Source organism: Balaenoptera acutorostrata, chromosome 7, assembly GCF_949987535.1.
Source record: "Balaenoptera acutorostrata chromosome 7, mBalAcu1.1, whole genome shotgun sequence".
In the NCBI taxonomy this organism is placed as follows: Eukaryota; Metazoa; Chordata; class Mammalia; order Artiodactyla; family Balaenopteridae; genus Balaenoptera; species Balaenoptera acutorostrata.
The window spans coordinates 110525388-110538283 of NC_080070.1; the positions used below are offsets into that span (position 1 = coordinate 110525388).

Below are 12896 nucleotides of genomic sequence, written 5' to 3' on the forward strand. Positions count from 1 at the left end.
TATCTTGTTGCCTTTGCCTGAAGATTGAGACAAAGTGGGCCTTAGAGGCGGGATGCAGGCCTGGAGGTAAGAATTATACACCACCATCTGTGTTTCCAAAAAGATAATGCATGCAGTTTAAAAAAAAAAAAAAGTTTTGGCCTTGTTTTAAAAGCTTCAGCTGAAACCGAGGAGCCCGGGAGCTGCCACGCAATCACTCAAGCTCCCTCATCACCCATCCCTGTCTCCACAGACCCTCAGAGGTTCCAGTCCTGAGACTCTGTTCTGATACAATCATCACTCAGCATGTTTCCAGATACCGCCAAACACCTTACACCCTCCACACTCAGGGGCCCAGTCAGCTCTTGAGCTGCAAAAGCCTCTATTTAAACCACTGGAAAGCGAGTGGAGTGTTTGGTGGAGCTTCTCATGCAGGAATTCTGGATGCCCTGGGGCCCTACTTCCAAAGCTCCCCTGTTCTGCCTGATCTGCACAGAGCCTTCTCCCCCTTCACTTCCAGACATGACAATAGCCACGGATCTGGGCTCTGAATCACCTGCCCCTTCTCAGCCTTGCCCCCCCCTTCTATTCACACAACCACTACCTTTGCCCAAACCGACCATCTAAGTTTCCTGAAAACCCCTTGGCCATGCCTGAAGCCGGACCCCTTGGAAACCAAATCTCATTCTTCAAGGTGTAACTCACTCCAAGGCAATTTTCTCCAGGAAGCTTTAAGCAGAGATTTCATCCCAGGATTTGGTACTGGGCACAGAGCGTGAGTGAAGCAGGTGAGTGTCATTTTGTTTAAACACCAAAGGTTCAGAATCTGTGCTTACCCTGATCCACCCTCGCCCCACCCAGGTGAGCCCAGGTGCCCTAGGAAGAGCCATGTAACTTGCCGACATTCCACTCCACAATCTCCATTTAGGGGAAAAGAATCTTTTCCCTTTCCTTAGAGTTTGTGGCATAGTTGGTAAAAAAAAAAAAAAAAAAAAAGGGCAAGGAGGGCAGGGTGCGATAAAAAGAAAGAAAAGAATAAACCAGAAACCACATATTAGGGGACAGAGAAAGGGAATAAGTGTATTGATTTGTTGGGAACCGAGCTCGTGCCTGAAGGAGAGGTGAGAAAGGACCTAGTGATACTGTATTTGAATGGGTGGTATCAACGTGAGCTCAGGAATTTTTTTAAATGATACTTTCCCTAGCTCAGGTCCTAGAGAGAAGGAATGGTACTCCAATAGCAAAGAGCACACCTAGCGATTAGATCTTGGTTTCTAGATACCGTTCCCCAATAAAAAGAACCAAGGATCTTTAGAGAAATGGCTGGGGCAGGGGAAGTATAAAGTAAGCCTAAAACACGTTTGCTGTTTCAGAAAGCTGGCGTGCTCACGGACTAATGGGGGGTATGTCAGAAGGACAAGGGACCGCTGGAAGGGCCTCACCTAGTCAAATCCAGGATCCTTGGAAACCAAAAAGTAATGGTGGCGACGGATTACCACACACAGGAAAGGGCATGTAGGGGCTTCCCCACAAGGTCGTCGCCTATGTTTGGGTACATGCCTGTGTGCTTCATAATAATGCTTACCTGTGCATGCAGGCATTGCAAACTCTTCTATACATGGTTATGTTCATGACAAAAAACATTAAAAAGGTAAGAAGAAGCCTTGCCTGTATTACACGGTATTCGGCTAGTATTTGCCACCTGTGCAGAGTGTTGGACCAGAGAGGAAGAAGGCTTTGTCCTTTCCCTTAAGGAAGGATATCTCATGACTCCAGGCTTGCACTGGCCTCACTTTCAATCCATCAAAATACTCTACTGGGTGTAGGAACAAGAACCGTGTATATAGTATGCCACATTCTATGTAAGAGAAAAGGAAAAATGCATGTTTGTGTGCAGCGGACAGATAGTGAGAAGACACGCAGGGATTTATTATAGATGTCTACCCACGGGAAGCAGGAGGGAACTGAGGCATACAGGGCTGAAAATGGGAGCAAAGATGCCTTATCAGAGGACTTGCTCCATTGTTCTGACATCTGATCACCCATCAAAGCAATAAAAAAAAATTTACAAATAATTAACCTTCCTTCTTGAGCCAAGACAGTACTTACCAAAATACACCCGAAAAAATAAATAAGAAGAAGAAAAGCTATGAGTGCTGTTCCAGGTCACCCACCATCTCACGGGCACAAAGGTAACTGACAGGCGAGGTGCTGCTGAGAAGAGCCGGGGGGACCCACCTTTCTTGTTCAGCTGCAAGACGGAGGGCGGGGGCGTGGCCACCTTCATGGCCAGGCCATAGGCGCCTCGGAAGGAGTGGCTGTCCCTGACGATAAATGACCCGGGTTCCTTGTCCTTCAGCATAGCGATGGCTGCAGAGGGGAACAGAGAGACGTGAGTGTCTGCCGGGGGAGGCCACGGCCTGCCTCCACTCAGGGCCATGACAAGGGTGAGGGAAGCCCCTGTGATGACCCGAGGTTTCCTGGGGGCCTGACTGTAAAGGACACAGGGACACAGGGTGACCCGTCCCTTTAGATCACAAAGGTGCTGCCTTCACACACGACTCCTGTGAACCCCACAGCACCTGTGAAGGCCAAATGAGGACCCCCCCCCCCACCAACACCTGACAGCCCAGGAAACCGAGCCTCACTGGCACAGGTGCCCAGACCAGGTCCCAGTACACACAGTGTGACGGAGCGGGAAGTCAGGCGGGGCTACCACGCACTCCCCGCCGTGGCCCTGCCCTACGTCTCCCTGCGTGGCATTTTTCTTAGAGATTTTAGAAAGTGCGCTTTCAACTTTCAATAGAAGGAAAGAAGTTTCCAATCCCACTTTCTGAAGACTGTGAGTGTACCCCAAAAGTTACTGAATATCTAACACGAATTCTAAGATTTGCCCCAGGGGGATGGTAGGTGGGCCTCCGTCCCGTGGCTCTGAGGCAGGTGTGGCAGTTATGGCCAATTGTTTCCAGCCTGGACGAGGCTGTGAAGCCGTATTCGATGCGGCCGTCCCCAGTCAGTCAGGGCCACGAGCTGCACCTGGCACTGCACCTTCCACCTGCCCCTGGTGAGGCTGGGAGGCATGTCACACTGATTGTCACCTAACAAGAACATCCCTCCCCTTCAAGCTCAAAGTCTGGCTCCCCCAGGTCCCACGCTCAGGATACGGGAAGAAAGAGGGATGGATGGGTTAGGGTGAGAGTAGCCTCAAGTTGATGCAGCCCTGACGCCGGCGAGAATTTTCTCTAGTAACCAGAACATCTCTCAGAATGTCTCTTATAAACTTTACATTTTACAAAAAGAAAACCAGGGATTTAAAATATAAGGCACTAGAAAATTACAGCCATGGAAATGCCGCCTTTCTGTAGAGCCCAAGGCACCGTCTGGAGTAGATGGGGGGCCCGGACATAAACCCAGGAGTGGCAGGAAGCCCCGTCACGCCTCAGGAAATAACCCCAGGAAGCCCTCTGTCCCAGGCCCCCTGTGCACCCGACTCCAGCCCCAATCCCCCGGCATGGCATTTGCTTGGTTGCAGGATGAAACAATTGGTTTCTTGTACACACTCTTCCATGGCACTGCCCCAGCCCCTGCAGGACAAGGCCATAAGGCAGGAGCTTGTACACTGCCGCATGTAGGGGACGAGAGACAGAAAAGCACAGCGCTCTCCAAGGGGAGCGGGTTTGGTGTGACCCTGGGGGGTGCAAGCCTGACACAGCGGACTGAAAGCCCACCTGCTGCTCCAGCAACTCAAGGCCGGGGAGGGGAGGGTGGGTGGACACCACGGGGGACCCCAGGCCTTCGCAGCTGGTTTTGTCTCATAGCATATGGGGGCTGAAGACCTATTGTTTTTTTAAAGTAGGGGAAAGATCACTTACAGAAGTTATAGTTTTCAATTGTGATAACCTCACCAGAGCTTTTTCTTTGTAAGTCATGATTTTACTTCACTGTGGTGGAAAAAAGCGCCCCAGCCTCATGGGAGGCAGACTTCTGGGCAGCAGAGGGAAGGCCACTCTGCTCTGACCCGTCCTCCCCTCCCAGACCCCATCCCTGAAGCCAGGCCAGCTGGGCACAAGGGAGCCGGGGTCTCACGCGCCCGCAGAGGAAGCCTGAGGGCGATGCGGGACTCATTGTTTCTGGAACAGAGATGAGCTCGCATTGAGGGTGTGAGAAGCGGCTCGGGCACACCCACGGGACCCTCATCACCTCTCTCCCTGCAGCTGGTGTTTTCAAGGATTCGAGGGCAGAGGCCTGAGAGCACGGCTGGAACAACCATACTTAATTTCTACTTTACTTTCCTCCTAAGGTTTTTATGTTCACCTTTAAAAAGTCCCAAGGTACTAATCTTGCCATAGTAATATGTGAACAATTGTGCCCCAAAACAGGCTATAGGGCTTTTTTTTTTCCCCCCTCCTGAATCTCCCTGAAATTTCATTACAGTTTTTCCAGAAAAAGGCATATCCCAGCAGTTACAACAAAACCCACGGATGGCTTTCTTCCGTCTGGAGAAGTTGGCACACCCAACAGAACATTCATCTGTGTAGGTGTTGTCTACACAAAATATCTAGAAAATAGAGGAAGTTATGCTTTCGGAGTTCAACTGGAAAAATCAATGCCCAATGCACATAGTAGCTATTTTGAGATGGGAGTCCACCCCAAAGAAATATTTGTAACTGTGTGGCTAACATTAGACAAATGACGACAGTAATTGCTACCTCCCAGCAGGTGCCACCAAGGGAGGTGCCCTCCACCCAGATCCTCTCCCCCAAACCCCAGGCGGAAGGCTTTCCCATCGCCATGCCGCAGGACCCGCCTAGCGCTCTCCAACCAAGCCCGCCTCTTCCGAAGCCGGAGCGCGGCTGTTCAGTCAGAGAAGGCGGCGGCCCAGCCCAGCCCTCACCCTGGTCTGCAAGGCTGAGCCGCCAGAGTAGGAGGGTCTGCTCAGAATACTCTAGGGCAGGGTCCCCGACAAGCACTTCTCAGGGTCCGTCAGGCTGGATGAGGCACTGAGGCACTGGAGCTAAGGGCCACAGTCCTGGGGGTTCTTGTGACCAGAGCAGGGAGGGGACGAGGACGGAGCATCTGGCCACAGCAGCGCCTGCGACGTGGGGCGTGCACGGCACAAAGGCCAATTCAGGGCCTCAGAAGCCTCTCCAGGCCAAGCGAGCGCCCCTCACAGGAAATGACAATAGGCCCATTGAGCTCATGGGAAGAAAGGCACATTCTTACCATTTTTATTATCTGCCTAACTGAGTAGAAGAATTTCAATGACAACGTTGGACAGGGCTGTTTTCCAGCCATTTAACTGTTCACATCCAGGCATTTTTGAGAGACACTCCCCCGGAGAGCAGTTGTGATTTCTTCCCCACTTGCTGTGAGCAGCCCCTGGGGAATCTCCTTTCTGGGCATCCTGGCCAGCATCTGCCAGCCCCAGCCAGTTCCACGTCATCCTCTCGGAGGGACGTCCGGGAGTGATGAGCCCACAGGCGGCCGTGTCGTCAGCTCCAGGGAGGACGGCGGCTCCCGTGAGCAGGGCCAGCACGTCGCAGGGATCCCACGAATTCTGCTGGAGCGAGTGCTGTTTGCCTGAGGGGCTGCCCCAGAGGGACCACCACCGACGGCATGCCAGCGTCCCTCTGGGACGCCTCTTCTATTCGTGTTCTAGTGAAAAGTGACACGCGACTCCACTGCTCGAAAATACTAACCATTCCTCATTTTTGCCAGCTGTCTTCCGACTGTACCGCGCACCCAGAGTTGCTGTGCTGTGTGTGACATGCTGGGCTGAGTCCGCCAGCAGCTTGTCTTTCCAGTGTGACACAGGCAGGTGTGCCCGTGAACGATGTTAGAAAGACACCTCTCCTTCCCCCACCGACCCTCAGGCCAGCGGCTGGGGCCCATGACGTCTTCTCATCACGTCATCACTGGCAATGCTGGCCAGACCTTGGCTGGTGGAAGCCACCAGAAATTACACCCCACACGCTAGAACGATCGTGGCCGGTGCCCATCCCGGCCGGCTCCCTCATCAGGACTGAGCTTTTCCAATAAAAACTTAAAGGTCGTAGCCTTTCCCTCAAGGCGAGTCATGAAGTGCAGGCCTTGCTCCAGCTCATCCGTCCCACCCTAATGCCCCCACCCCGCCGTCCTCCTTCCCGGATGCAGAGCCCCTGTCACGCCCACGCACCTTGCTCTCTGGAGATATCTGCCTTGTACCAGAACTTGGATGTGTCTTGGACAAAGTTCACGGACACGTGCTTATCACCTGGATTATCTGCAAAACAGAATTCAAAAACAATAACTGTGAAGGGCGTTTTTCATTGCAAGCTCTCACCTCAAAGGGACCTAGAAATTCAAAGTCCCACCCTGGGCAAGGATGGGGTGCCCTGGGGAGAGCGCTCTCTTTAACTCCAGGGGAGAAGCCTGACTCGGAGCAGGGAGGGACTGTTTCATAACAGAAAACACAAAGACAGCAGGACCCTGCGGCACATTTCAACAACAGGCAGTTAGAGAGAGAGAAAGCACAGAGAGCAAAGCTGGGGTTGCTTACTCCTGGCAGTGTCTTATTATATCTTTTACATTTGAAACACTTCACAATCAAATTTCAAATGTATTTGTTTAATGTGTTTTTTTTAAAGTTACTGTCACAGAACACTGGTTCCAAGTCAAAGGGGACAAAACCAGAACCACCACAGATGTCTGCATTTTCTGTTGTCGGAATGAATCTAACGTGAATAAACGCACAAGCCGAGATGAATTAGGAGGCGGCTCTGGATCGGTATTTCGCTTCGGGCTAGTGAGATGGAAAAGACCCCCTGAAGGCTCTGGATTCTTCTCTCAAGGCGCTCAGCCCAGCCCTAGCACTGGGGCTCACGGGGCAGGTCCAGCTGTAACCCCAGGGTCCTTCCCTGCGCAAGTGCACCTGTGAGCACGGGGCGGGGGGCCCTACCCGTGGAGACGCGCCTACCTGGGGAAGGTGCTGCTCCCTCGGCGGCCTTGGAAAAGTCCGGGAGGATGTTTGGGAAAGGGATGCTCATGGTGCTCCCGCTGTGAGGGCTGGAGAAGCCGCTGGAGGACGGGGACACCGAGCCGAAAGAACGGTCTCCCTCCGAGGCCCGCTTCTTCTCGGGAAGGGGCGGCTGCCCGGGCAGGCTCAGCCCCGGGCCCTGCAGGACGGGGCTGTGGTGGCTGCTTTGTCCAGGTGCCACCGTGAGAAAGCTGTGGGACAGGAAGCCGCTGTCGGCAGCCTCAGCTGCTGTCCGCGGGGTGCCGGGGGCCTGGGACGCTCCGTGGGAATTGGCCAGCAAGGCCCCCGGGTCCTCGCCGGGGGGGAGCCCACCTCCTTCAGGGGCAGAGCCGAAGCTCAGGAAGGCCTGGCTGCCCGGGGGGCCCAGGGCTTCCGGCGGCTCCGCCAGGGACAGCTCGTGGCCGTGGAAGGACGTCTGCAGCTCGGCCGGCGGGAAGCGGGGCCGCCCGGGGCCGTCCTTGCCGGGCCGGCTGCTCCCCAGCAGGGTCAGCGTGGACTTGGGGCTGGTCTCCACCCACTGGTGCTCGGCCGAGGAAGGGCTGTTCAAAAGACAAACCGTCAGGGAACGACACGGCCAGGGAGATGCCTGGACAGTAGCACCGGTTCCCACGTGACGGGTACGGGGATGGGGAGGCTGGGCGCCAAGGCTCCCCTTGCAGCAGCGCGACGCTCCCCGAATATCTGAACTCAGGCCCTGCCCTTGCAGCCTCCCACTTGACTGTTCCCCCCAGATGCTCAGTCTACAGCCTCAGGGATGGGGGGGCGGTCCGACCCTGCCTCCCCAGCCTGTGTGCCTCTTCCTTCCTCTCTCTTCACCTGGCAAAGTCCCCTCTTCTCTTCAATTCAAGATGTAGCTCAACTGTGTCCTGATCTTGAAGCCGGTGTCCGCGTGTGCACAGGGATTAGCTGTGTCCTCCCTCTGGTCCCACCACGCATGCACCAACCACGGGATCTGCTTAAACCTCCCTCCCCCCGTTCTCTTCTTCTTCCCGATGCCCAACATAGGTGCCTGACACAGTCAGTTTTCATAAGTGCTTGCAGGAAAACCAGCTGATTAAGGATACATAGGCGATTGCCATATCGAAAATGGGAAATTCCAATATTAAGAATATTGGAAATTACTCTACATTTAGAAATACAGAAAGACAGCTAACACACTAGCAAACATGTATTTGCTCTGTGTGTGATGTCAAGTCCTGAAACGCAATGTCCCCCTTTTTTGTAAAGAGAAAGGAGGTGGAATTAAGGGTGGTAACTGTAGAGCAATGTGCCCACGAGTAAAATACTAAGAAATGATTCCTACCCTGAGCATCTGAATTTGCTCAGTGGCAGTCCTTTGTGAAGGAGAAATAGGACATTTCTCTCTGTCCGCGGCCCAACCTTTCTGTTCTCCAGTCCCACTGAGGGGTGTTCCTGCACCCCCCCCCCATGCTTTCCCGAACACCTGCACAAATTCCATGTCTCCGAGAGCAGCACATCCTGCCTGCCCTCTCCACCCCAATCTGCAGCCCCGGGCAGGCCACCTCCTAGCCTGGCCACCGCACCCCCTTTCCAGCCTCAGCTCAGACAACGTTTTCACAGATGCTCGGTCCTGAACTGGCCACTGTGCCCAGATTCTAAGTGCAGTGTGTTCCTTGAGCACTCCGCCTGCTAACACTGAGGGTGGACTCAGGAGTTTTTATTTTGACCGCATTTTGGAAGAGTGATGGTTGTCAATCCACAAGGCAGCCCGGTGTCATGTGGAGGACAAACGAGCCCCCGCCTTCCCTCTGTGGTGCTTGGGTTTGGGGTCTGTAAGAGCAGCCTGTGCTCGGTTCAAAGGCCACCTTACCTCCCCCTCCGCTGGCTGGGGCTGTGGCCAGAAATCGTGCAGGAGGACGTGAACGCCCGCTGGAAGGAGGGCGCCGTGGGCATGTCGGCCCGGAGCATCGCAGGTTTGGGTCCAACAGGGCTCTCTGACATCCCCACGGAGTGACCAAGAATCTCAGGGCAGCCTCGTGGTTCTGGATCAAGGAAACACCAGCAGACTGTAAGGAGCAGTGCCACTTCCGAAGCTTTCTGCTGCAGAAGGAGGTGACCCGACCCCACCAAGGGCAGCTTCCTCTTGCCCGGCACATTTCCAAAAGGAGAAACACCTGACCAGTCCCTGCTCGCAGCTCTCAACACGTACTGATGACCACCATCCACTGATGATGTTTGTTTACAGTGAGACGGGAGGGAGCCCAGCGTCTCACCTGAGGACCAGTTTGCCCTGATATACTTACCGTGCTGATGAGGTAAGTAAGCCATTTCCCACTCTGGAAAGGGCAAGGCCTCTGTGCAAACCACAGAAAAGACCCACTTTCCATAACGTGCCGGCCCAGCGGCACTCTGTGCCCCAGGTTGGGTCACATGCTTTCGGCTAACACTTCCCTCCGCCAGCACGGCCCTGCCTGCGGTGTCTTCACCCCCAAGAGGTGCAGAGGCCACTTGGCCTGACCCCCGTCACAGGAGGAGAAGCTGAACACCAGGAAAGCCTGCCTGTCTGACACCCGCACACCGCAGGGAACTTCACATGATCCACTGACCCGATGTCCGTCCTGCTCACAGCCTAGCATCTCCACTATGTCTGGGTTTTTTTGGGTTTTTTTTAATATTTTGCCTTTTTTTTTAAAACTAAGCTTTGAGAACTGGACAAATCTACCATGGTCAATAAAATAATATTGTGAGAAATACAGGTTATTTTGCTTTCTGCCTTAAAACAAGGGAGGACTGATCAGAAAATAATAAAGTTGAAAAAAATTTCACATCACTCGCGTTACTTCCATCTATCATCGATCCATCCATCCATCCACCCATCATCTATCCATCCGTTTACCCATCCATGTATCCAACCATCTGTCACCTATCCACCCATCTATCTATCTGACATCTATGCATCTATCAATCTACCTATAATTTTATGGACATAATATCAAATATTTAATTAAAAAAAAAACTGATCAGGCATTCCAGGTAACAAAACAAAAACATGCAAAAGAAAACAAAAAAATGAAAAAGAAAAGAAGAAAGAAAAGAAAAAACACCCACAGCTAATACAAACATTGGAGTTAAAAGACACAGACTTCAAAATAAATAAACTGAAAATGTTTCAGAAACAGGCTCTGTGCTCATAGGGCAGGAGAAGCCCCCAATGTTCACTGCTGGCCCCTCCACTGAGCTGGCAGCTGGTGGGAGCCTCAGGTCAGTCATGCTATGAATTAATGAATGAGTTAACAAAGGTACAGACGGAAAAGTACAGGGCAGGGCAAAGTGTGGAAATATGGTTCAGGAGGCTGGCCCGAAAAGTGGGAGGACGATAGAGGTGCCAAGCAGCCCCTACGACCCCACGTCAAGGAGCAGCACAGAACCACGAGATCAGAAAAACGGTTTGTCCATCAAGGCCAGCGCACCCGCTTTCGGGCTGTCTGAGCGTGTCGCGGGCCGCGCCTGAGAGGACGTGGCACGAGCGCGCACACAGCAACTCCTCGCAGGACCAGTGCCTCCAGCACTGAGGTTGCTCTCAGTGGTCCCCATGCAGTGACGGCAGCCGTATGTTGGCCCAGTCCCAGGGCCGCGGCCACCTCAGGAATCCCACACCACACGCCCACGGCGCCCAAGAGCCCCAGCAAAGGAGGAGAAGCCGAGGGGAAATAAGATCCCACTTTGTGCTGCTATCATGCTGCCTGTTCCAGAAAACAACCAGCACAGTGCTTCCCATGAAAGTGGCTTTGTTCCTAACTCAGTTAGAGCCAACTCTGGGGCACGTGGCTGGGTTCTGTTCCCTCTGGTCAGATCAGCCTCTGCCCCCTGCCCGGGCCACAGGATTTAACCCCTAAGGGGGCGGCCAAGCACCTCAGGGTGGAGGCCCCGGCTTCCTGGCCCCTCCATGTGCTCAGAGATGCAAACAGCACCGGGAGTGGGAGCCTCGTGGGAGGCAAGGGTGGGCCCTTCATTCTCCAAGCGGTGGGGCGCTGGCCACCGGCCCTGCTGGGAATCCAGAGACATAAGAACGGGAGACCCACGTGGCTGGAGAAGGACCTTGAAATCGGGCTCCAAGCACAGGCAGAGGCACCGGCTGCGTGAGTCGAGCCTGCAGACCGTTCTGCGTGGATTCACCTCATTTCTCGAAGCGCACACGCCCGAGAGCAGACAGACCGTGTCCTGGTTGGTTTTTGTTCAACTTGCACATTTGCTGTTCACGGTTGAACGATAGGTGAAATTTCCAGAAGGACGACTGTATGTGGGCCCCGTTGCCTGGTGGAGGTGGGGATTGGGACTCCGTCTTCTCAGCTCTGGACCCAGAAGGAGGCTCAGGGGTGCGGTGACGGCCATGGGAGCAGAGGAGAGTTCCGACACGAGGGAGGTCCCGCAGGCGACAAGCGTGCGGGCGTTGGTCCCGGCGGCCTTCCTCTCGAGCCCGCGGCCGGCAGGCTTTCCTCGGCTCCGGATGCCACAGAGAGCACGTCTGTCTGTCCTAAACCAACTACATGAGGGGCTCCAGGGTAGTCAGACTTCTGGGGCCACAGCCCCCACTGGGGTGTGTCCACAGAGTCGGGGGACTAGGGACCACACGGACCCTGCTGTACCCCCCGTGCACGTCAGAGCTCTGGTGCCCAACCCGATCTGGGCTCTTCTGGGTCCCTGGCATCGTCCTGGCAGAGTGGCAAGTCTGTTCCTCCTCACCGCATTCTCACATTTTCCCTTTCCTGCTGACGCCCAGAGGAGGCCGCATAATACCTTCAGTGGTTGGAAATCGACCGCCTCACTTCCTGGTTTTCTCTGTGCAGACGGCGCGTCCTGGGCTGAGGGCTGGGAGGAGGGGGTCTCCCTCTGGGCTCCCGGGATGTCCAGCCCACCGTCTCCCCTCTGCTTCCCCTTCCTGCACTTCCTTTACCCAGAACAGGGTGAGAGAGGGTCACAGGCTCTTTTCCAAAAGGCCTATTTTTATGCTCCATTTGGGCTGCTACAGGAGGTTCTGTGGGAAGCTGGGTGACATTTGCTCTCCGGTCACCACTATTTACATCACATAGTATAAGTTAACAAGAAGAAAGGGAACCCTCGCTGCTCTCAGCTCACTGTGCTCCAGAGCCTGGTGCCGAGGCCTTCACGGGAAGGGAATGCGCGGGCAGAAAACGTAAAGGAGGGGCCCACACATCAAGGTTCATCCCCGTATGCCTCTTCTCTTGGATGCAGGAACCACTACTTCCTAACAAAAGTCAGGGCATGTGACATTTAAAAAAAAAAAAAAAAATCAACATTTTCCTGTCTCCTAGGTACATAAAAAAATCTTTAAAATGTATAAAAATTATTCACTCATATATTACTTACTCTTAATCATTACACATTGCCATTAAATTTTTTATATGACCTTCAATGAAAAATAAAATATATTTCGCTGAGGTCAAGATTATTCTTGCCTATCCAGGTGAAGACACTTGAGTTTTGTTATTTAACTATCTAAATAGTCTCAACCTTTGGCTGGCATATTCACAATAAACCTTTAGAAGTGAACGAGAAAATCTATTGATGGAATCCTGGAAGGCTGGTGGGATTCTGATAGACCAAATGGTACATGTGTACGCATCTATCTATCTATCTATCTATCTATCTATCTATCTATCATCCGTCTATCTTTTTATCTATCTGTTCACCTTTCATCTATCTTTTATCTATAGCTATCTACCTATCTTTCATATCTATATCTATCACCATCCCTCCGACCTTCCCTCCTGGGATGATGTAGTTAACCAGGAAGTTCCCTTCTCCACCATTTGAGAGAGTTCTGCAAAATGGAACGTTACCCAACCTTTTTTTCTCTCTCACTCTAGTTCTAGGTGTGAAACTGGGGCTGCTGGGGAAGGAGTGCACAGATCCCCAAGTT

The 12896-nt window shown here is 53.2% G+C and overlaps 1 protein-coding gene across 6 annotated transcripts in view; it reads right to left on the reverse strand.

Annotated features, from left to right (window-relative positions):
• The window catches only part of TNS3 (tensin 3), a 238611-nt gene that overhangs the window by 19031 nt on the left and 206684 nt on the right, over window positions 1-12896 (reverse strand). For all 6 annotated transcript variants that reach the window (XM_057549822.1, XM_057549823.1, XM_057549821.1 and 3 more), the window contains 4 exons: window positions 8826-8997; window positions 6935-7533; window positions 6155-6241; window positions 2218-2349 (listed from right to left, as the gene is read on the reverse strand). In XM_057549822.1, coding sequence (XP_057405805.1) covers window positions 2218-2349; window positions 6155-6241; window positions 6935-7533; window positions 8826-8997 — 990 coding nt within the window. The remainder of the gene's footprint in view (window positions 1-2217; window positions 2350-6154; window positions 6242-6934; window positions 7534-8825; window positions 8998-12896) is intronic.